This window comes from Cololabis saira, chromosome 20, assembly GCF_033807715.1.
Source record: "Cololabis saira isolate AMF1-May2022 chromosome 20, fColSai1.1, whole genome shotgun sequence".
NCBI classification, from domain to species: domain Eukaryota; kingdom Metazoa; phylum Chordata; class Actinopteri; order Beloniformes; family Belonidae; genus Cololabis; species Cololabis saira.
Genome location: NC_084606.1, coordinates 2634609 through 2658519, shown reverse-complemented (window position 1 = coordinate 2658519; position 23911 = coordinate 2634609). Strand labels below are relative to the sequence as shown.

The window sequence follows — 23911 nt, the reverse complement described above, 5'->3', positions numbered from 1 at the left end:
TCCCTTGTTGACCGTGTCGCGTATCGTGGCCGTAATTTGAAAGGAATAGGCATTTTTATGTCACTCTGTATTTCTGGTAAAATATTAATAAAAAATCAGAGATTTTGTGTAAGGAAAATTAAATGGCAGTTTCAGATAGCTTACAACAGGACTAAAAAATCATACACTGGAACATATTATTTTCTGAGAACTCCGTCACTCTAAAAATTAAAAAAATGAACTAATAACATAAAAAGCTATGTCTTTGTCACAAAATGTCAAAATTGACATCCGACTTCATAGATATGTTGTTTACTATAATGAGAAAATATCTTGTGAATTTCATAAGCCTGAGTGGGACCGGTGATTTTCTATTAATATTTATGTTAAATTCACTGGATTCTTAACTCTGACTGACTGCCTGCAGCGGGTGACAGCAAAGGAGGAGAGGAGAGAAAGGAGGGGTGCTCCCGCGGGGGACGGAGGGAGGGGTGGGGTGGGGGGTGGGGGGGGGGCTTGTTATGCGCGCGCATCTCCCGCGGGGGGGCGGGGCATTGGAGCTGACGTTCAGCGCGGCCGCCATCTTGGATAAGGTACCGACGGCCATCTTGGAGAGGCTGGCAGAGATTTAGTTATGAAACAGGACGCTGTCACACATTAAAAATACGTACTTTTGGACTTCCGGTGGAGCAAGACGACAGGATGGCTGCATGATCTTGAGCTCCCGACAGCAAACTTGAATTAGCCCCCCTAAATCCACTACTTGTTAAGCAATTCAAAATAATTTTACTCTGGAATGAATAGGGGAGCAACAACTAGAAGTCGAACGAAACTTAACACACAAGAATGGATGAATACACCGGAGATGGAGGACGACGCTCAGCGCTTTAATGACAACTCGGCTGAGAACATGTGCGCGGTGCTCAAGGAAATACGCGACTTTAGGGCTGAAAATAAAGCAGATCTACACAGCCTAAAAGAAGAACTCAAGGAAGATGTGAAAAAAGAACTCAAAGACCTCAAGCAAGAAATTCATCAAAAACTTTCTGCCAACTCCGCTCGGATCCAGGCCAGTGAAACGAGGCTGGATGAAGCAGAAACACGGATCAACGATACCGAGTCGGCTACCGCGGCTATGAAGGAGGCCCTCACTAAATCTTTGGAAAGACAGAAAGCCATGCAGGAAAAGTTGACGGATCTGGAAGGACGGTCAAGACGGAACAACATCCGCATTTACGGCGTACCCGAGGGTAAAGAAGGTAACTGCGTATCTGACTTTGTGGAACAACTTCTGAAAACAGAACTGTCGGTGGACACTAACTTAAATATCCAGCGCGCTCACAGAGCCCTGGCTCGCAAACCAGAGCGCAACGAGCCGCCCAGGTCAATAGTAGTACATTTTCTGGAATTTAACACCAAAGAAACGGTACTGAAAAAAGCCTGGGGAAAGAAAATAATGATAGAAGGGCGACGCCTACTGTTCGACCATGATTACGCCACGGAGATCATTCAAAGGCGCAAAGCATACGCGGGGATAAAGAGATTTTTGAAGGAGAAAGGAATCCGTTTCCAGACTCCGCTGGACAGGATGCACATCCACTGGGACTCGGGAGTACGCACTTATGGGAGTGCAGAAGACGCAGCGCGGGATCTGAGGAAGAGGGGTTACTCGGTGGAGATACCAGGCTGCAGCGCCGCGGACCCCAACCGGGAGATGGAGCAGCTTCTCCGGGCCCCGACGTGGCAGCGAGCCGGAGAGAGAAACACCGAGGACACCGCGCGCCGTGCGAAGGATAAATTACAAGAGTTTGAGCGGACCCCCTCCAACTAATCTGGATTATTTTTTTATTTATTTTTTTTTCCTTTTTTTTTTTTTTTTTTTTTTGTCACGTCTGATGTTAGAGACTTCATTTAGAATACAAAATAAATGCTGTCGGATGACGTTGGACTACTAGGATGTGTGAAATGACAGGTTTCACCTCTAGTGAGGGGCCCTCCTGGAGGAGGATCTCCCCTCTGCCCACCAACGGGGACCCAGGGTGGCGAAGAATCCCCCTAACTTGGGAGTTAACTGTTTTTTATTTGTTTCTTTCAGTTAGCACATGTCCAGATGTTCAGGTCAGTGCAGTTCTAAGTTGTCTGGAGGTTGATGAATGTAACATGGGAATGGATCATTTAAATGCCATATAACAATATAAAACTGGTGTCACTTAATGTAAATGGGATGAATAATCCAGTTAAGAGGAGCAAGGTCCTGGCTAAATTGAAAAAGGAAGGGGCTCAAGTACTATTTCTACAAGAAACCCACCTGCCTCAACAAGAACATGAAAAACTAAAACGCTTTGGTTTTAGGAACACATTTTATAGTTCCTACAAGCCTAGCCAGAAGAGGGGAGTGGCTATCCTTATCACAAATGCAGTCAAATTTGAATGCCTTAGAGAAGTAAAGGACAAAGAAGGGAGATTTGTATTAATCAAAGGAAAACTAGAAAACAGAATGGTAACACTGGTCAATGTTTACGCCCCCCCAGAAAGTACCAAAGGTTTTTTCAAAACCCTATTTGACACTATTGCGATAGAAGCTGAGGGCATCTTGATATGTGGAGGGGACTATAATGTGGTCATGAACCATAACTTGGATACAACAAGCTCTAAAGGAAGCAAGAAGCATCTAACCAAGTTTATTAATACAGCAATGCAGGAAATGGGACTAATTGACGTGTGGAGAGAACTCCACCCACTAGAAAGGGATTATACACACTATTCAGTACCACATTCTGTCTACTCCAGGATCGACTACTTTTTAATTAATACGAGTGAAAGCCACAGGGTCACAGAGTGTAAAATCGGGGTGGCAGATATATCAGATCACAGTGTTATCAGCTTGACAATACATTTGAATAAAAGAAAAGTAAATACTGTATGGAGGCTAAATGTGGGCATCCTGAATAATAAGGCAAATGTGGAACAGATAAGAGAAGAAATAAAAAGGTATATAGAAGAGAACGATAATGGAGAGGTAGACCCTGCAATACTGTGGGACGGCATGAAGGCAGTTATTCGTGGAAAACTAATCGCTTTGACAACAGCACAAAAGAAGGCTCGGTTAGCTATATATAAACGTAAAGTAGAAAAATTACAAGAATTGGAGAAGAAACATAAAAATACAGAAAATCAGTCTGTACTACAACAAATAAAGAAGACAAGGGAAGAGATAAATGAGATACTTAGGACAGATATAGAAAAGAGGGCAAGGTTTATGAAGCAGACCTACTATGAATCAGGCCCAAAAGCAACAAGACTTTTAGCTAGACGCCTGCAGAAACAGCAGGCCATTAACACAATTCATAAAATAAGGAACCCTCAAACCAAACAATTAACACATGAACCAGAGGAAATAGAAAGAATATTTGAAGAATATTACAAGAATCTTTATTCTAAACCATTAACAGCCGATGAAAAAACAATTAGAAGTTTCCTTGACTCACTTGACTTGCCATCTATTGGTGAGACACAGAATTACACTATTATGTCGCAACTTACAGTTAAGGAGCTGGAAGCTGCAATTAGTCGGTTAAAAGCTAGTAAATCACCAGGCAGCGATGGGTTTCCATCGGAATGGTATAAGGCCTTTCGGAAGGAGCTAACACCCTTGCTTCTGTCCTGCTTTAACTTCACTCTTAAAGAGGGCAGCCCCCCCCCCTCGTGGAAAGAAGCAATTATCACTGTTCTACCCAAAGAAGGCAAAGATAAAGAAGAATGCAAAAACTATAGGCCAATTTCACTTTTAAATGTAGACTACAAACTATTTACATCAATTATTTGCAAAAGATTTGAGACCCTCATACCGGACTTGATTGATGAAGACCAAACTGGTTTTATTAAAGGACGCCAAACGCATGATAGTATCAGAAGAACCCTCCATATCTTAGACAATGCTCAAAAAAGTGGTGCAAGTACAGTTCTGGTTAGTTTGGATGCCCAACAGGCATTCGATAGTGTTAGTTGGTCATTTTTGTATGAGGTTCTAAGGAGATTTGGCTTCAATGAAAACGTAATCCAATGTATTAAAACTATTTATCAAGAGCCCACAGCTAGGATCAGAGTAAACGGAAGCCTGTCAAATACGATTCAGTTGGAGAGGGGGACAAGACAAGGTTGCTGTCTGTCACCTACCCTCTTCGCTTTATATGTTGAGCCTTTAGCGCAGGCAATAAGGCAGAGTGGGGAACTGCAGGGTGTCAGTATACGGGGGACAGAACACATCATTGGCCTTTTTGCCGATGATGTCATTGTTTTCCTTGAACAGCCGGATAGATGTTTCCCACACCTAATGTCTCTACTGGAAAAGTATGAATACTACTCAGGATATAAACTGAATATATCAAAAACTCAAATTCTCTCGTTGAACTATTCCCCATCCCGAGAAATAAGAGATGCATATCATTTAAAATGGAATGCTAAAACAATGAAGTATCTTGGTGTAACTTTGACTAAAACACTTAACGACATGTTGGAAAACAACTATAGTGAAATTGAAAAAAACATACAAAGGGACATTGAAAGGTGGTCTACCCTTCCGTTGGACTTCAGTGCTAGAATACAAACGGTCAAAATGAATATACTACCTAAATTGTTATATTTATTTCAAGCACTGCCAATTAATATCCCTCAAAACAAATTTATAGCCTGGGACAGAATGATCTCTAGATTCATTTGGAATAGGAAAAAGCCGAGAATAAAATTCACGACCCTCCAACTACCTAAAAGTAAAGGTGGTATGGCCTTGCCTAACCTTAAAGAATATTTTTATGCTGCTCAACTCAGGTCTTTGGCCTGTTGGTGTAGACCTGACTATGAGTCTAAATGGCAGGAAATTGAAAGGGAAACACAGGGTTATCAGACCCAGATATTGGTGGGGGATGAACACCTGATGGGTGCAATGAGACATACTATGAACCCAATAGTCACATTCACACTAGAAATATGGAGGGTTGTAATAAGAAAATACAAACTCAAGAATAATATATGCACTCTTAGGTGGTTCACATACGATCCAAAATTCATACCAGGGGCACTCGATCCAGTATTCAAAGAATGGACACAAAAAGGAATGACAGCAATGTGTACGGTTTCGGAGGGTGGGGAATTTCTAAGCTTTCAAGAGCTAAAGACAAGGTACGGCCTCGAAAACAAAGACTTATATAGATACATGCAGTTAAGAGATTATTTCACAAAAGAAATAAGGCCAGTTGCAACTATAAACAAGGTGATTGGAGTCATTGTGGATTCATACAAACAGAAGGGGTCTCGGCCCATCTCTGCTTTTTACCAAGCTATGGGGGAGAGCAGAGGGGAGTCAACCCTCTATATAAAAGCAAAATGGGAAGGAGAACTAAAGATCCAAATACAAGAGGATGAATGGTACCACATGTGCGAGACACAATGTACGTCCACAAACTCATTAATATGGAGGGAGTTCTGCTGGAAAAATTTAACTCGATATTTTATAACACCAAAAATAAAATCTAGACAACTTGCCACACAACAAAACTGCTGGAGACTGTGCGGGAATGTGGAGGCGGACCATGCACACATCTTCTGGAACTGTACAAAAATTAAAATATACTGGCAAAATGTAAATTTAGTAGTTAAAAATATTTTGGGATATGAAATCCCAAATACTTGCCCAGTGATGTATCTTGGGAATATTGGAAAGGTTGTAACGAGAGAAGATCTGTACTTGACTAAAGTGTTACTCGCAGCAAGTAAAAAGGCAGTCACAAGAAACTGGCTCAATGTAAATGCCCCGAAACAAGAACAGTGGTTGGAAATTGTCCAGGAAATTTGTGTTATGGAAAAATTGACATATCTTTTAAGGATCAAAGGGGATGTGTTTGAGAAGAACTGGGAAAAATGGAATACTTACATGAGACGTGACACCAACTGAACAGATGCCGAATGGAACAGTGGACTGAATAGAGGATCATCTCCAGACAGTTTGTTTTTGTTAATTTTATTATTATTGCTATTTTAATATGTAACTTGTTTGCAGTATTGTTTTGTTTGTTTACTTGTGAAAAAATAATAAAAATTTAAGTTTAAAAAAAAAAAAATACGTACTTTTATGCTGAAAGACTTTGTATTATGCTCTTTTACAAAGACATGGTATGGAATATTGATGAATGTATAAATTAATTAATTGTATAAAGAAACAAGTTTGATTGTTCATTTGAATTTATTTGAAGGGGAGAGGGGTGTGTTGTTGTATTTATTTATATATATTTATTTATTTATTTATTTGAGAGTGAGAGTGAACTTTGTAATATTATAAGTCCTCTTGGCTTCCTATTCCTATCCATTTTTCATTGACTGTTTTTTGTTTTTTTTTATAGCAAAAGGTGCAAATAAAAATATACACCGTCGGAATTCGGAAACTGATGATTATTTCTTCATCCACTGCATCTTTCATCCACTGGTGCGTTCAGGGACAATTGGAATTTACTCAATTTGGCGAGAATTGACCATTGTGGTTTCTCCTGTTTACTGGTGTGATGAGTGATATCTAAATATTGTAATCTTTAAAGGAGCTTGAGGCTCCTTTTAAGAAATGAGACTCTCTAGCGCCACCCTTCACCACGACGGCCGTTGGGGGTACTGCAGCCAACAGTGAAGCCGGCACGGGAGAACGGGGAGAACGCGCATGCAGCGTCATGTGACGTCACATCCGCAGGGCAGCGCGGGAAATTCCGGGCACAATTGCAGCACATTTTGCAGCACACAGCCTGTTCAAGGCAAAGGACAGATACGCTAGAGGGCTCATTCTTTTTGGTTTGGAACGCTTCATCTGACATTATTACTAGAAAACTTAAAACGTATACACATTTTTTTCATAAATCCTGCCTCAATCCTGCCTCATGCTCCTTTAATTACCAACTTCATCTAATTAATGTTTTTCATCTAACCTCAGTAGTGTGAGATATTGTTTCAATGGGAAACTGCACACAAACTCAGCGGCGGTTGGTGTTGTTTTTCCTATGGGCAAGCCAGGCCTGGCGATACATTTGATATTTCATGGTTTGCATTAATGGGCGTGGCCTAACGGCTCAACAGCGCCCCCTAGAATACTTTTCTCTGCCATAACTTTTGAAAGGTTTGACATAAAGAGTCGTGGGTGGTGTCATGGGACTCGGTATTGAGTCCTTGACCATAATTGGCGAAAATTAGCCCCGCCCCTTCTTCTGATTGGTTGTCCCGATTTTCTGCTATAACTTTTGAATGGTTTGACATAGGAAGTCGTGGGTGGTGTCATTTTCGATATGCTTATGGTGGGCGGTGGCCGTGAGTGCGAGGGCCCGTTCATCGCTGCTTGCAGCTTTAATTATTATTATTATTATTCTCGCCGTAAATAAATTGCCTTTTTGGAGGCCTTAAAATGCTCCAAAACTCACCAAATTTTGCACACGCTTCCAGAGTCGCGTAAAATTACGTATTTTATGGGCGACAGGCATGGGTCAAAAAGGATTAGGCTCTATAGCGCCACCTATTTTATGTTTTTGAAGAGCCCCATAATATGGTTTGACTTACAGCAATGTCCTTTATGTGTCTATTATATCTGACAAAGCTCTACAAAAAAGTCTCTTGGACCCATGCTCTAAGTTACACAGGAAGTCCGTCATTTTGAACAGAAAATGTCATTTTTCATGAATTATGGTCATTTCCAGGCCTCGTACTATAACGAACTCCTCCTAGAGATTTTATCAGATTGGTTCACAACTTGGTTTGTACAATCTAGACACATGGCCGACGCTAAATTGCGAAGCTTTTAAGTTTCTGCCAGAGGGCTTGACCGTAGTGATCCACCGAAGTTTGAGGTCATTTTTAAGCCTCGCCATCAAACATCAATTGGCTGTAATTCAGCAATACATGATTTGATGTTGTTGAAAACGTATGTGCATGATTGTAGACTGACCCTGAAGACATATGTGGTGGAATATTCAGGATCGGTTGTAGCGCCACCTGTTGGCACCAGGAATTGTCATGTCTTCTAGTATGCATCTGTGCTCCAAGCGAGATGTGATTAATGATCTCAAAGTTGGTAAGATAAAAGGTAAGACATTGACGATGACTGACAGAGAAAACTGTAAGTTCTTATCAAAGGGCGTCGCTGTCAGAGGTTGTCAAATTTCGGTGTCTCGCCATGAACATAAAAGTTGTTGTAACTTAAAGCAGCACAACAGAACTTTCAGCTTTTCTGAGTTTGGCGACTCCTTTGGCCAAAAAACGGTAGTGCTTTACCAGAAAGAACACTCCATTTCCCATGAGCACCAGCGCATACTGCCGGAAAACCCCCGTCCCCGTCGCGTGCGTTTGTTTTGATGAGAGAAGACGGGCTGGACTTTCAAAACTACTTTTCTGTTTTCAGCGGTCGTTTGCAGGATGGATAGAGAAGAGGTAATGCATCTATTTTTGGTTAAACAATATAATATGACGATGTTGAAAATCACTAAGTTCAACTTGGTTTTATTAAGTTGTTTCAGCGCTCTGCACCTCACCCCCACCCCCCTGTCCTGTTTCAGCCAGATAATGCACCCCAAATTACAAACGCTTTGGTTTTGTTCTACTGCACATTTTTCCTGTCACGTTTTTTAGAGGGACTTCGTCATAAATTAGTAGTCCAACATACTTACTGAAAAAATTAAAAAAAATACTTTATAACCTGTGAATAACTGAATGCAGATGCTGAATGCAGATCAGCCCTGCACAATTTTACAGTTCTCAGGATAAATAGTAGAAATGTTCTATACATTTTCTTTGCATTGTATTCTTTCCTCTAGTGCTGTAATTCTATTCAATTGTATTATTATTTTATAAAGCTTCCTCATTGCCAATTACACAATTTTATGATCACTTATTATTCTGTGTCTGTTGTTGATATTGTCAGTAATTTTAGAATTACCAAAACCCAAGACGAATGTGAAAACATTCTAATTTTGATTCTTATTGAACATAGAACTCTACATTTACATTTGTATCATAACAATTCTGTCTCGTTTTATCAGGAATCTGCTTACTGACACGCAGCATATCGCCAGTTTGTGCTCTGGCAGCATGGGCGCCTGGGTGTGGGCAACAGAGTGGTAATACCAAGCTGCTGTGTTTGGAAAATCAGAGACACCTTTCCAGACCCAATGGGACAGTACACTGGTTTCAGGGTTCGCCATCTTCTATAGGATGGAACCTTTATGAGAATTACTGAAAATATTTTTATATTGTTTTTTTTTTTTTTATTTCCATTTTTTCCTGTGTTTGTGTGTGTTCAAAATATAGACATTTGTGCAAAACAAGACATACTTTTATTTACACACTTTCAGAAAAATAGAACAATTCTTGAAGTTTCTTATTTGCATAGTGACAGCAGTTATCCCATACATTATTATGAACAATAAGTAATCTATCACAGTAGCAGTAATTAACAACTGTTTGTCCATGTACAAACACACATGATCCTCAGTGTTCACTTTGGGGAACAGTCTCACCACGTGTCACATGTGTCCTAACTAGCTCGAGTGTTGGGGGGGGCGATATTGGAGCCAGGAGCCCTAAGCGCCGGGGGTCATCTGGCCTAAGTGTCTGTCTCCTGGGAAGGCCACCTCCACTTTGCAGCCTCTTCCTAAGAATGGCTCTCTGCAGTTCTGGAATGTAGAAGTAATCCTTCTTCTCCTTAGTGTGTAGACACTCCAGGATTTTGACTTCTTATTGTAGTACCGTCTGTAACTATAAGGAAGCACCAATTTCAGAATACTCTTGTTTTACAACTATCAAGAAACTGCTCTAAGATTACAATAGGGAATTGCTCTGCAGATATGTATAAACTTACATCTTGTGTCCATCCTTGTTTCGTGCCGGGAGGCGGCCATTGTGACAGTTATAGTCAATTGCAGCGAGCAGAGTTCGCGTGTGATACACTGCTGGAGTGTAGGAGTACCGCTTCCCTGCATACATTAGTATGTGATTCTGGAAGTTTTTCAGATCTGATGTAGTCCTGCAGAGTGTGAGAATAAAGATACAAAAACATTATGTCTTCCTGATAATTACTGACCTATAAATCAATCGACATACTTTGTTGATCACAAGTTTGATTTTTTTTGTTGTTGAAGTCACCGTAATTACACAGATAGTAAAAGCAAGTAATGTATAGCTATGTAAAAAATTAGAGAAATGTATATATTTATACACTCACAAGATAAAACTACACATTATAAACACCATATAAGGTTTCTTTTACTACCCTTGATATTATTTTAATATAATTCCAACAAAGTAGATTTCTTTTATATACTTATATGGTGTTTATATTGTATTCTTTTTATCTGGGAGTGTATACTTTGCCTATATATTTCATTTTTCTGGCTATATTTCACTGTATCTACAAATGTGTTGCTTTTACCATCAGTGTATAAGTATCTGTATATACAGACCTGTAGAGTCAAATTGTTTACATAGATATTGACATTTGATACAGTAGCAACACTTACACCAGCTGTAGTAGTTTCAGGATAATTGTTTTTGTAAAACACACTGACATAGGTGTTGACAAAAGTGCATACCTGAAGGTGATGAAAGTCTTTACATCCTTCAACCATCTCTCGTCCAAGACGACGGCTACAAGGGCTTGATGAGCTGCTGAACCTGTAATGACACATTTCATTGTGAGATGGACAAAAGTCCATTCAAAGCAACATACACTCATAAAAATAGATTGGAATTACCTTGTTTTATCCAAGGTTTTTCCTGGGCGTCATCATCCACTGGTTCATGCTCACAGGCTCCAGTTGCCCATGTATGCTGGTTGCGAACATGATGAATGACAGCATGCCACTTCATCTGCACAATTAGAAACCATGTATGAACTTGTGTGATCGGAAAATACATCTGTACCCAACTCAAACACATGTTTTAGTTTACAGCATCAATTTACTTTGCACAAACATACCTTGAAGTCCTCCACAGACGATGCTTGCTTAGCACAATACCAGAAATGGTTCACGATGTGCCGGATCCAAGGCAACAGTTCAGACTGCTCCCTCACCGTACCAGCCTGAAAACAGAATAGACCAGTGTTAGACTGTCACAATAAAAATGCTGCTTCATTGCAGCACGTTATAAAAATGTAGAAATCTAGTCACCAACAAATCCCTCATAATACAATGAAATTGCATACCCGTCTGAGCTTCTTCCCTAAACTTTTCGCTGCATGCCAAATATCTAGGGAATATTGTAGTCCCCATTCTTTGTATTTTCCATGTTCTGGATCTGTGAAAAAAAAGAACCATTTACAATCACAAATACATCCATCTGAACATCCAGAATCCAAATCTTACAGCCATTTCACTTACTCAGCAAAGCTGAAATTTGTGTGTGGGCATCAGTGACCACTTCTGTTATGCGTATCTCCGGCAGAAGTGCATCCATGGTTCGTATGAAGCACTCCTTCTCCATGATCACAGAGTTTCGGTTCGTTTCTCGCTTATCCAGGGAGACGATGTGCACGATGTCTCTAGATTCCTGCTCTATGGTTGTGTATGTGCATGGTCGTCAATATGTGAACTGTGCAAATCAAAATCTCTCTCTCTCTCGCTCTCACTCACTCACTCACACACCCACACACCTGGAGAATCCATCCTGCCATCACCTTATGGGAAGACAAGACAAAAAACAAACATTACAAAGGTAACACAACATGGTCTTGATCAGTTATAGCAAACTAGCAAAATGACAATAGCAGGATATAACAATTATTCTTGTCTTATTCACTAACATTTTATGGATACAGATCACAGGCGACAAAGCTACCAAAACAAGGACTCACCAAGAACAACAATCTTGTCCTTCTCGCGTAAACGGGTCAGAACAGAACAGTCATCGTTTACGACTGATAATCCTAACATTTGCTTTTGAAAATTACCATGTCAGCAATAAATAGCTACCAGCTTGATAATTCCGACCTCTACTGGGTTTATGAACATAAACTGAGGACTAGTTGGCCTCAGTGATAATACAAGACACATTACAAACTCAAAAGAAGTGTATATAGATTATATAAATGTACTTACTAGTCCAACAATAACAGGGCTAACTCCCCATCGGTCGGACATCCTCGTCTTTCATCTCACACCAGCGAGTGAACGCCGGGCCAATGTTGATTCTCGTCCGGGCATTTAGTTTGTTACTCTCCCGCTTTCTTTTTTTCGCCTCCTGCGATAAAACTTTTATTCTCTTCGGATTCTTCGCTGCTTCAGCCATGATAACAACTCCACGTTTCTCTCACCACGAGTTCTCCTCAGCTCTGCGCTCCAAGCCCCGCCCATTTTCGTCTCGACTACGAATCAGGAAGGAGGGGGAAGTGACGTATGTGCCGTAAAGCAGTCAAAGCCGTAAAATTTGTAGTTTTTTAGTGTGGCAGGGTTCCTACCATGCTCCTCAAAGTTACATAGTGCCAGTGAAAGCGATACAGACCCCCCCAGACCTTGACAGAGGTTCATTATACCTGTTGGAAGTTGATGTAGCATCACAATGACTCTGGAAATATGATATTAAGGTGGAAAAGTTACGTAGTGTCGCTTTAAACATAATTGGTCAGAATCAACCCAAAATCAATACATGTAATCAGGCTTCCATTCTGAACAAGTGGACATGACAATCTTGGATGAACTCCATAGCGCCACCTTTTGGTCAGGTATACATTTTTCATCAAATTATGTGCTGTAATGGCTGTTTCGTTCATCCAATCTTAATGCAATCGACACATATGATTGTCAGTAGGTTCCTTGTTGACCGTGTCGCGTATCGTGGCCGTAATTTGAAAGGAATTGGCATTTTTATGTCACTCTGTATCTCTGGTAAAATATTAATTAAAAATCTGAGATTTTGTGTAAGGAAAATTAAATGGCAGTTTCAGATAGCTTACAACAGGACTAAAAAATCATACACTGGAACATATTATTTTTGAACAACTTCGTCACTCTAAAAATTTAAAAAATGAACTAATAACATAAAAAGCTATGTCTTTGTCACAAAATGTCAAAATTAACATCCGACTTCATAAATATGTTGTTTACTATAATGAGAAAATATCTTGTGAATTTCATAAGCCTGAGTGGGACCGTTGATTTTTGATTAATATTTATGTTAAATTCACTGGATTCTTAACTCTGACTGACTGCCTGCAGCGGGTGACAGCCAGAGGAGGAGAGTAGAGAAAGGAGGGGTGCAGCTCCCGCGGGGCCATCTTGGAGAGGCTGGCAGAGATTTAGTTATGAAACAGGACGCTGTCACACATTAACAATACGTACTTTTATGCTGAAAGACTTTGTATTATGCTCTTTTACAAAGACATGGTATGGAATATTGATAAATGTATAAATTAATTAATTGTATAAAGAAACAAGTTTGATTGTTCATTTGAATTCATTTGAAGGGGAGAGGGGTGTGTTGTTGTATTTATTTATATTTATTTATTTGAGAGTGAGAGTGAACTTTGTAATATAAGTCCTCTTGGCTTACTATTCCTATCCATTTTTCATTGACTGTTTTTTGTTTTTTTTTTATAGCAAAAGGTGCAAATAAAAATATACACCGTCGGAATTCGGAAACTGATGATTATTTCTTCATCCACTGCATCTTTCAACCACTGGTGCGTTCAGGGACAATTGGAATTTACTCATTTTGGCGAGAATTGACCATTGTGGTTTCTCCTGTTTACTGGTGTGATGAGTGATATCTAAATATTGTAATCTTTAAAGGAGCTTGAGGCTCCTTTTAAGAAATGAGACTCTCTAGCGCCACCCTTCGCCACGACGGACGTTGGGGGTACTGCAGCCAACAGCGAAGCCGGCACGGGAGAACGGGGAGAACGCGCATGCAGCGTCATGTGACGTCACATCCGCAGGACAGCGCGGGAAATTCCGGGCACAATTGCAGCACATTTTGCAGCACACAGCCTGTTCAAGGCAAAGGACAGATACGCTAGAGGGCTCATTCTTTTTGGTTTGGAACGCTTCATCTGACATTATTACTAGAAAACTTAAAACGTATACACATTTTTTTCATAAATCCTGCCTCAATCCTGCCTCATGCTCCTTTAATTACCAACTTCATCTAATTAATGTTTTTCATCTAACCTCAGTAGTGTGAGCTATTGTTTCAATGGGAAACTGCACACAAACTCAGCAGCGGTTGGTGTTGTTTTTCCTATGGGCAAGCTAGGCCTGGCGATAAATTAGATTTTTCATGGTTTGCATTAATGGGCGTGGCCTAACGGCTCAACAGCGCCCACTAGAATACTTTTCTCTACCGTAACTTTTGAAAGGTTTGACATAAAGAGTCGTGGGTGGTGTCATGGGACTCGGTATTGAGTCCTTGACCATAATTGACAAAAATTAGCCCCGCCCCTTCTTCTGATTGGTTGTCCCGATTTTCTGCTATAACTTTTGAATGGTTTGACATAGAGAGTCGTGGGTGGTGTCATCACATTCTGTATGGAGTCCTTGACCTTCATTGGCCTGAATTAGCCCCGCCCCTTCTTCTGATTGGTTGTCCCTTTTTTCTGCTATAACTTTTGAATGGTTTGACATAGGAAATTGTGGGTGGTGTCATGGGACTCGGTATTGAGTCCTTGACCATAATTGGTGAAAATTAGCCCCGCCCCTTCTTCTGATTGGTTGTCCCGATTTTCTGCTATAACTTTTGAATGGTTTGACATACAGAGTCGTGGGTGGTGTCATCACATTCTGTATGGAGTCCTTGACCTTCATTGGCCTGAATTAGCCCCGCCCCTTCTTCTGATTGGTTGTCCCTTTTTTCTGCTATAACTTTTGAATGGTTTGACATAGGAAGTCGTGGGTGGTGTCATTTTTGATATGCTTATGGGGGGCGGTGGCCGTGAGTGCGAGGGCCCGTTCATCACTGCTTGCAGCTTTAATTTTTATTTTAATTTGATATAGGTCTTTTGTTCATTGTTTTGGTTCAAATGTTGAGACAGGAGGAAGCCTTAAAAAAAATCTTTCAAGTTGTTAATGAGAAAAAGGGGTGGGATTAAATAAATTTTCTTTTTCCCACTCCCTTTCGAGTGTTAACGAGTTAATTTGTATTTTGAACCTGTACCTGATAAACCTGATTAAGGTATTTGTTTAATTTTATGTTGCACGCAGGTCACCTATGTTATGTTGTATTGCTCGAAATAAAATATGAATTGAATTGAATTGAATTGAGCCCCGCCCACTCATAATCCAGCATAGATTATGAGGTTAGAGAATGGGAAGATAAAGACATGGCTCAGAGGCTGAATTTCTAATTTATTTAGCAAAAACAATCAAAAGCTTGCTTTTAACACATTCAAGGTCCGTTTAAAATAGGTATTAGATGCCATAATAGGTCCCCTTTAACACAACTAATGAATTTCTGCCTTTTATTTTTTCTCATTTATATTTCAATAGATGGATAGATTTTTTTTATGATTATGGCATACTTGACAGTTTTTACACAATTTTCTCTCCTTTGCTCTTCTTTTAAAAGGAACATCAGTTTTTGTTGATTTGCTCATTAATTTATGTTAATTAATACATACAATATTAATTAATACAAGTGTTAAACAGAAATGTTTTTTTTTACCAGAAACAGTGTTGGAAACATTGTCCGTTCTCTCCAGTTCCCTGTGAGGCCGGAGGAAAAGATCCCACTGAACTCTCTGCTTCACTGCATCAACCAGCAGGTCCGGGTGATTACAGGAGCCTCAGTACAAAAAGAACTTGTAGCTGATATTTGCACATCTGTGATCTACAGTGCGGCTAACAATGAATATTGTCCTAAATTATTAATAATTTACATCAATGACGTAAGACATCACAAATACTCAAAATGATCTTATTTGCAGATGACACAAATATAATTGGATAACCTGAATTAACATAGAAAGAGTACATGAAATTATATCCCTGAGGGTAATGATAAATTACAAAATTTGTTGGAAGTCTCACATTAAATACATCTGTACTAAAATATCTAAAAGTGTCTCTGTAAGAGCCAACGCAAGGCATTTATTAGATTACAAATCACTCCACACTCTTTTCTGTTCACTGGTCTTAGCTTATTTAAACTACTGCAACGAGATGTGGGGAAACATATAAAAGTTCATTAGAGAGACAATTTTTCTGCAAAAAAGACCTATCAGAATCACCTATCAGAAGACCTGTCTGAAATTATAAAACTTTTTGACATGGTACAATTTAAAACAGCAAAATTTCTATTCAGAGCCAGGAACAACCTATTACCAAGTCACTTGCAAGAAATGTTTCATGAAAGAGAGGTTTATGTTTCGGAGGTCTGAAGACAATTCTTTTGACTTCATGTTTGGTTTGTGTTGCAACATGCACTACCAACTGTGAGAGCTTATATATACAGGTGTGTGTCTTTCCAAATCAAGTCCAATCAACTGAATTCACCACTGGTGGACTCCGATTAAGCTGTAGAAACAACTTGAGAGAGATCAGTGGAAACAGAATGAACCAGAGCTCAATTTTGAGCTTCATGGCAAACTTTCTGAATACTTATGTACAGGTGATATTTATAGTTTTTTATTTTTTATAAATTTACAAAAATCATAACAAAACTTCTTTCATGTTGCATTATGGGGTATTTTTTGTAGAATTCTGAGAAAAAAAAATGTATTCCTATTATCAATAGGGCTGTAACATAAATGAATGTGGGAAAAGTGAAGCGTTCTGAATACTTTCCGGACTGACTGTATGTAGGACAGTAGTCTGAGTAGGTCACTAGGTGTTGCTATCGCACTGACAGTGTCTTACCGCTGTAGCCTCACTACACCTCCCCTGTACTCTGCATTGTGTTTTTATTGTGGATGTTGTGGGGTGTTGTGTAGAAGGAGAGAGGCAACAGACACTGGGTTCGGCGGGATTGTGGTCGAGACTGGCTCAAAATATATAAAAGATATATACATACATATACCTACACATAACAATATATACATACATATACACATGCACACACACACACATATATATATATATATATATATATATATATATATATATATATATATATATATATATATATATATATATATATATATATATATATATACACATATACACATATACACACATATATGTATACACATAAACATCAAAGAACAGCAGCAAACAAAAACAAATATTAACCTTTGTAGCTTTCAAAGATTGTCTACAAATCATTTTTTTGAAAACTGAAAATGAGCTGCACATTCGTAAATCTATATTAGCTTCATTCCATAATTTAACTCCCACAACAGATATACATCTCCTTTTAGTCTCTTTTCTAGCTTTTTGTATTACAAATTTACAAACAAAACGCAACTTATATTTTGACTCATATACTGAGAAAAAACGTTGTACACAGACAGGGAGTAACTTTAATCTAACTTTATACATTATTTGCATTATTTTATAATAAACCAAATCATAAAATTTCATAATATGGGATTTTATAAACAATGGATTTGTATGTTCATAATATCCCACCCTATTAATAAATGTATGGCTCGTTTTTGTAAGAGCACTATAGCATTTACTGTTGTCTTATACGTCGAGCCCCAAACTCCCACACAATATGATATATAAGGTAATATTAGTGAAAAATAAATTAAATGTAGTGTTTTATGATTTAATATATTTCTAGACTTATACAGGATTGCTATTGACTTTGAAATCTTTCCTTTTATGTATCTAATATGTTGTTTCCATGTTAATTTACAATCAAAAACAACCCCTAATAATTTTATATCAAATACTCTTTAAATTTCAGAATCACATATTTTTAATGTAATATCCCCATAAAATTGTTTTCGGTTTCCAAAAACCATACATTTTTTTTTTTTTTTAATGTTAAGTGATAACCTATTAACGTCAAACCAAGTTTTAATAATTTTTAATTCCCTTTCAATTGAGGACAGAAGTTCCTTTAAATTTTTCCCAGAACAGTACATATTTGTATCATCTGCAAAAATAATACATTTTAACAGTTCAGTAACATTACAAATATAATTTATATAAAGTAAAAAAAGTTTTGGACCAATCACAGATCCCTTTGGTACACCACAGGTGACCTCCGTAAATTGTGACATAGTGTTATTAATTTGTACATATTGCTGTCTATTTTCCAAATAGCTCTTAAGCCAAGAATAAGCCACACCTCTAAACCCATACTTCTCTAGTTTTCTTAATAATATACTATAATCTATAGTGTCAAATGCCTTCTGTAGATCAATATAAATACCAACAGAATATTTTATCATTTTCAATTGCTGTTGCTATTTCTTCTACCATCTCCACTACTGCATATTCTGTATTTCTATTTTCCCTAAAACCATACTGATGTTCACTCAATATTTTATATTTATCTATAAAAAAATCCATTTGTTTAACAAATAATTTCTCTAAAATTTTTGAGAATTGGGGGAGAAGGGACACTGGTCTATAATTATCAATGCAATGCTTATATCCATGTTTGAATACGGGTATAACCTTCGCTATTTTCATATTATTTGGAAAAACACCCTTTTGGAAAGACAGATTGCATATTTAGGTCAGAGGGCTTACAATTTGGCCAATAAATTCTTTAACAATTACCATGTCAATGGAATTTATATAATTTGATGATTTATTATTGATTTTTTTTACAATCTCAATTACGTCAGTTTCATCAATTCCATGAAGGATCGTAGTATTATTGTTTCCTTTAATGACTTCTTCAAACATATTTTGTTTATCCTTAGACACTCTAATTTTACTGGCCAAGTTACAACCAACTCCAACAGAACTCTTCAGCAATATTATTCAAACTATCCACTGTATCCCCTGAGCCATTAAAAAAAATAGCTTGGGTATTCTGATTTGTTGTGTCTATTTCGAACAATATGATTAATTACTTTCCAAGTCTTTTGAATGTTGTTTTTACTGTCCTCTAGTAATTTGTTGTAATATTCCATCTTCTGTCTTCTCATCATAGTAGTAAGTGTATTCTTGTATAACTTATACTTTTTCTCACTTTCAGTGGTTCTTATTTGTAAAAATGTCTTATATAAAACGTTTTTCTTTTTACATGCTCTTTTTACATGCTCTTAGTAGGCTCTTAGTCATCCATGGTTGCCCTTTATATTTTCCCTTCACCCAACACTTTCTAATAGGACAATGTTTGTTGTATAACTCTGAAAATATAGACAAAAATGAGTCATAGGCCTGAGTAGGATCCTCAACATAGACCTCATTCCAATTACAGTGTGTTAAGTCCATCTTTAAAGCCTCAATTCTTTCCCGGGTCCTTATTCTTACAATTTTACAAGTTTGCTCACTCAAGCCAACAGAAGATTTAACCTTTAAACTATGTAGACCCACAAATATGGGAAAATGATCACTAATATCACTTCAAATTATACCACTTTTTACCAGGCCATGAATGTTAGTAAAAATATTATCAATGAGTGTAGCACTTTCTTTAGTTATCGGAGAAGGTTTGCTAATGAGTGGCCTTAAATCAAAACTAAACATTGTATTACAAAAGTCATTTGTTGTTTTATGTTCATTCAATTTCAAAAGATCAATATTAAAGTCTCCACAAACAAAATAAGATTTTTTGTCACAAAATGTTCCAAAAATATCAACTATGGTATTCATAAACTGTTCCATACAAGAACTAGGCGTTCTATATACACAACTCAAACAAATACTCTTGACTTTGTCACTCTGTATTTCAATTGTCAAACTTTCCATGACTTCATCAATAGTTGTAGTATCATTTACCTTACATTGGAAATCTTTCTGTACAAAAAAAGCAACTACGCCACTGGTTTTATTTATCCGGTTTACACAAAAAATAGCATAACCTTCTAACACAAAATCAGCTCCTTTTTCTTCTGTTATCCAAGTCTCACTTATAGCAATCACATTAAATTTGTGCTTGATGGTTTCCAAATACTCTTTAATTTCTTCAAAATGTGCATATAGACTTCGGCTGTTAAAATGTATTACTGAGAAACCCTCCAAATTAACATTTTCAAACAGATTCTCCGAGTAATATTCAGAACTAAAATTATATTCATCATATACATTTTCCTCAGGGTCAATATTGTTCTCATAACTAAATAATTTATGTTCAGACTGAAAAAGTGTAACTCCTCATTTACATTTTTAACTTGGGAGTTTACATTCCCAAGGAGAACGCTATCTTCCTCAACAGAAAAATGAGAATATTCAGTCATTCAACAGAAAGTAATTGCAAATCAAAACAAAACCAAGCTCCTCAAACAGCTTCCAAACATATTTTAACAAACTTGATAAACTATAATGATCAAGCTCTCTCACATTTCATATCACCTGCACCTTGGCTTGTTCAGGTGGACCATTTAGCCTTACAAACACTTTTCCATTCCTTGACCATGTGGATTGGATTTTGTTCTGCTTCCTAAGAAGACGGCAGTTTCTAGCTATCTCAGCATTTTTCTTTGTCAAGTGCTCATTGACATACACTCCACTCCCTTTAAGCTTTTGTGCCTGTCTCATCATTTCAACCTTATGTTTCCTGTTGACAAACTTAACTACAATGACAGGTGTTTTTGTTTTATCTTCGCGTGGAAGAATGTGACAGGCTGAGATTTGTTGACTCTCTAAGTGAATGTTCTTACTGTTCATGAATTGGACCACTTGTTGCTCCAGTGTTTGCTGCTCCTCAGTTGGCACGTCCTCCCCAAGTTGGTCACTGGCTAAAATCCTGGCATAGCTGTGGTGTTTGGTAGCCAGCCCAGTAATTATGAGGTCATCAGCACGGGAATACTGCTCCAAGTCATCAATTCTTTGTTCCAGCCTTTCAATCTCATCTCTTATCTTGATTGTATTCCTCAATTCACGAACCTCCTCCATTAGGCCCATGAGGTTGACTTGCTGTTTCACCACTTTACTGATCTCCTCAGACATAAAGTTCAGTGATTTTTTGATCTCTTCTAGTTCTTCTGCAAGTTTCTTGATTGTTGTCGACATCTCTCTCCAAGAAGATCAAAAAGAGAAAAAAAGGAAATAGTTCTTCTCGGTAGACTTATAATGTGTTCTGTATCCAAACAATTTGCGTGTGGTCCCAGGTCTTCAGCAATATTCTTGGTTCCAAAAAATACACCACATCTTCAGAATGTCCAAGAAGATGAAAATCAAATAATATAGAGCCACCAATATTACTTCAGATTTTGACAAAAAAAACAGATTGTGGAGCAGCTCTGCACAGGGGAAATGCAGCAGCCTGTGCAGTGTAACAATGAGACTGGGCATAACAATTTTGGTCCTGGCCCTTTGGGTTAGTAACGTTCAAGGCCATGGAAAACAAGTGATGGATGATGAGACATATGATGTCATTGTTAAAGCACTGAGAGGAGAATTTCACATTCCTGTAAAAGAAAGAACAAGGGTCCAATAGGGTCCAATATTCAATTCAATTCAATTGTATTTAAAGTATATAGCGTCTAATACAACAAAAGTTGTCTCCAGACGCTTTCCAGAGACCCAGAACATGTTCCCTGAGCAATTATTACATAAACAATGGCAGGTAAAAACTCCCCTAGTGGGAGAAAAGCCTTAAGCCAAACAGTGGCAAGGAAAAACTCCCCTTTAGGAGGGAAGAAACCTTGAGCAGGACCATGCTCATAAAAAGGGACCCTCCTGCCGAGGGCCAGCCTGGGGGGTTGAGGACCAACAGCACACAGCAGGCAGGTGGAAGCAGCAATGGGATGACCGGGGGTGGGGACCACAGGCCAGCACACAGATCCCAAAGCTCCGGCCCAATCAGCAAGCCCCAGGTTAGGTGTAGGGTCGGGCAAAGGTTGAGAAGGGGCAGGGCCAGGGAGAGGAGTCTTGATGGACAAATCTCTCCCCTGTCTGACCGGGCCGTTACCCTGCCCCTCTCACTCCCACACTGCAGGTTCCAGTGTTGTGCATTCAGAGATGTTCTTCGCCACCAGCAGAGGATGCTGCACCATGTACAAAAAAAGAGAAAAAAATAGAAAAAGAAAAGGGGGGCCAGCACAAGGAACTACAGGAGCGATGGACAAAAATGATAGCTATGAGATACTTATAATAAATAAAAATGGAAATGGAGAAGAGAGGAAGGGAAGAGGAGAGGAGAAGAAAGGTGAGAGGCACTGCCCAGTGGATCATGTTGGTGCCCCCCTGCAGCATAGGCCTATAGCAGCATATCTGCCACAAAGCTATATTTGAGACTAACTATTATAGTCTTGTTCTATAGCTTCACTTCGAGAACGGAGAGCTCTGCCAGGAACATAAGGCACTATCAGGTCTTGCAAATAATGCGGAGCTAAGCCGTTTTGGGCTTTATACGCAAGTAATACAATTTTTAAGTGGATTCTGAATTTTACGGGTAGCCAATGGAGCGACGCTAACACTGGTCAGACTTGGTCTCTCCTGCTGATTCCTGTCAGTACTCGTGCTGCTGCATTTTGGATCAGCTGGAGCCTATTCAGCAAATTACTTGGACATCCTGCTAATAACACATTAAAGTAATCTAGCCTAGAAGATAGAAACGCATGAACTAGTTTTTCTGCATCACTCTGCGAGAGGATTTTCCTAATTTTTGCAATATTACGGAGATGGAAAAATGCTATTTTACAAACCTGATTAATATATGGTTTAAACGACAAATCCTGATTGAAAACAACACCAACGTTTCTCACAGTTGGACTGGAAGGCATCGCAACACCATTTAATCCCTTCCTAAAATGCTCTGGACCAAGAATGATAACCTCAGTTTTATCTGAATTTAGAAGCAAGAAATTTCTGGACATCCAGTCCTTGATGTCCCAAAGACATGCCTGAAGTTTAACTAACGGTTCTGTTTCATCCGGCTTCATAGACAAATAGAGCTGCGTTTAATCAGCATAACAATGAAAGTGTATGCCGTGATTCTGGATTATACTTCCCAATGGCTGCATGTATAGACTGAACAAGATTGGCCCTAGCACTGAACCCTGCGGAACACCATAACAGACCCTTGACTGTTCTGAAGAAACCTCATGTACATGAACAAACTTGAACCTGTCAGATAGATATGATTTAAACCAACGTTCAGCTGTCCCTTTAATCCCAACATCCTCTAACCTGTGCAGTAAAATGCCATGATCAACAGTGTCAAAAGCAGCACTGAGGTCCAGTAGAACCAGTATGGATACTGTTAGGATTTCATGAAAATTGTTAAAAGCTCAAAGCATTTCCAACACTGGTGGGCTTTCTCTTTATATTCAAAGTAGCCCAAGTAGCAAGACACAGAGCCACCTCCTGGTGTTACGGGTAGACTAGAAATTAAATACAATATACATACCATTGTTGAGAGGAGACATTGGGGGGGAGAAACAGATGTTTAGCATTTGGGGTCTTATCTGCATCCTGGGGTGGCACCCCAGGTGAGAGAAATAACAAAGGAGATAGAAGTGACACCTTTTGGGGGTCTTTTCCCGTTCTCTCCACCAATGAAATTCACTTGCAAAGAACACCCCCTTTAGATTATAAAGTCAACTGGACTCATGAAAACGTGGTGCATTTCTCTCCGACTCACGCGGTCTGACAGAAGTGTACCCCGGCCGGAGACAACTGTACCTCCGGCCGGAAAAAACCTTGTGCTTGACATGATTAAAAGTTGTATTAACCTGTGAATTTATTCCACTAGTCTTTCTTGGTTCTCCAGACAAAAGAACACGTATCTTTCAATGGTGATCCCGACGTGATCTGGTTGTTTCCTGACTGTGGAATTCTGGAGAGGAGACCTGGAGGAAGTTTTCATGCAGACAACCAAAACCTGACTAGTCAAAATAAGGTAAGCAGAAACC

The 23911-nt window shown here is 38.8% G+C and overlaps 1 protein-coding gene across 1 annotated transcript; it reads right to left on the bottom strand.

Moving 5' to 3' along the window:
• Positions 1–9855: 9855 nt before the first annotated feature.
• LOC133420914 (uncharacterized) lies at positions 9856–21065 on the bottom strand. The gene is made up of 7 exons (XM_061710797.1): positions 20714–21065; positions 11379–11552; positions 11204–11295; positions 10976–11080; positions 10752–10866; positions 10590–10671; positions 9856–10024 (listed from the first exon to the last, which is right to left on the bottom strand). Exons 1-7 carry the CDS (start codon positions 21063–21065, stop codon positions 9856–9858), a joined length of 1089 nt encoding a protein of 362 aa, XP_061566781.1.
• Positions 21066–23911: the final 2846 nt, after the last annotated feature.

What these genes read in the sequence shown, in the direction of transcription:
- LOC133420914 (XM_061710797.1), bottom strand. Translation starts at nt 21,065, where the DNA reads ATGTCGACAACAATCAAGAAACTTGCAGAAGAACTAGAAGAGATCAAA. An exon ending in CGTCTGTGGAGGACTTCAAG is followed by an intron (nt 10,867 to 10,975) that starts GTATGTTTGTGC and finishes CTAATTGTGCAG; the next exon opens with ATGAAGTGGCATGCTGTCAT. An exon ending in AAGACTTTCATCACCTTCAG is followed by an intron (nt 10,025 to 10,589) that starts GTATGCACTTTT and finishes CACACTCTGCAG; the next exon opens with GACTACATCAGATCTGAAAA.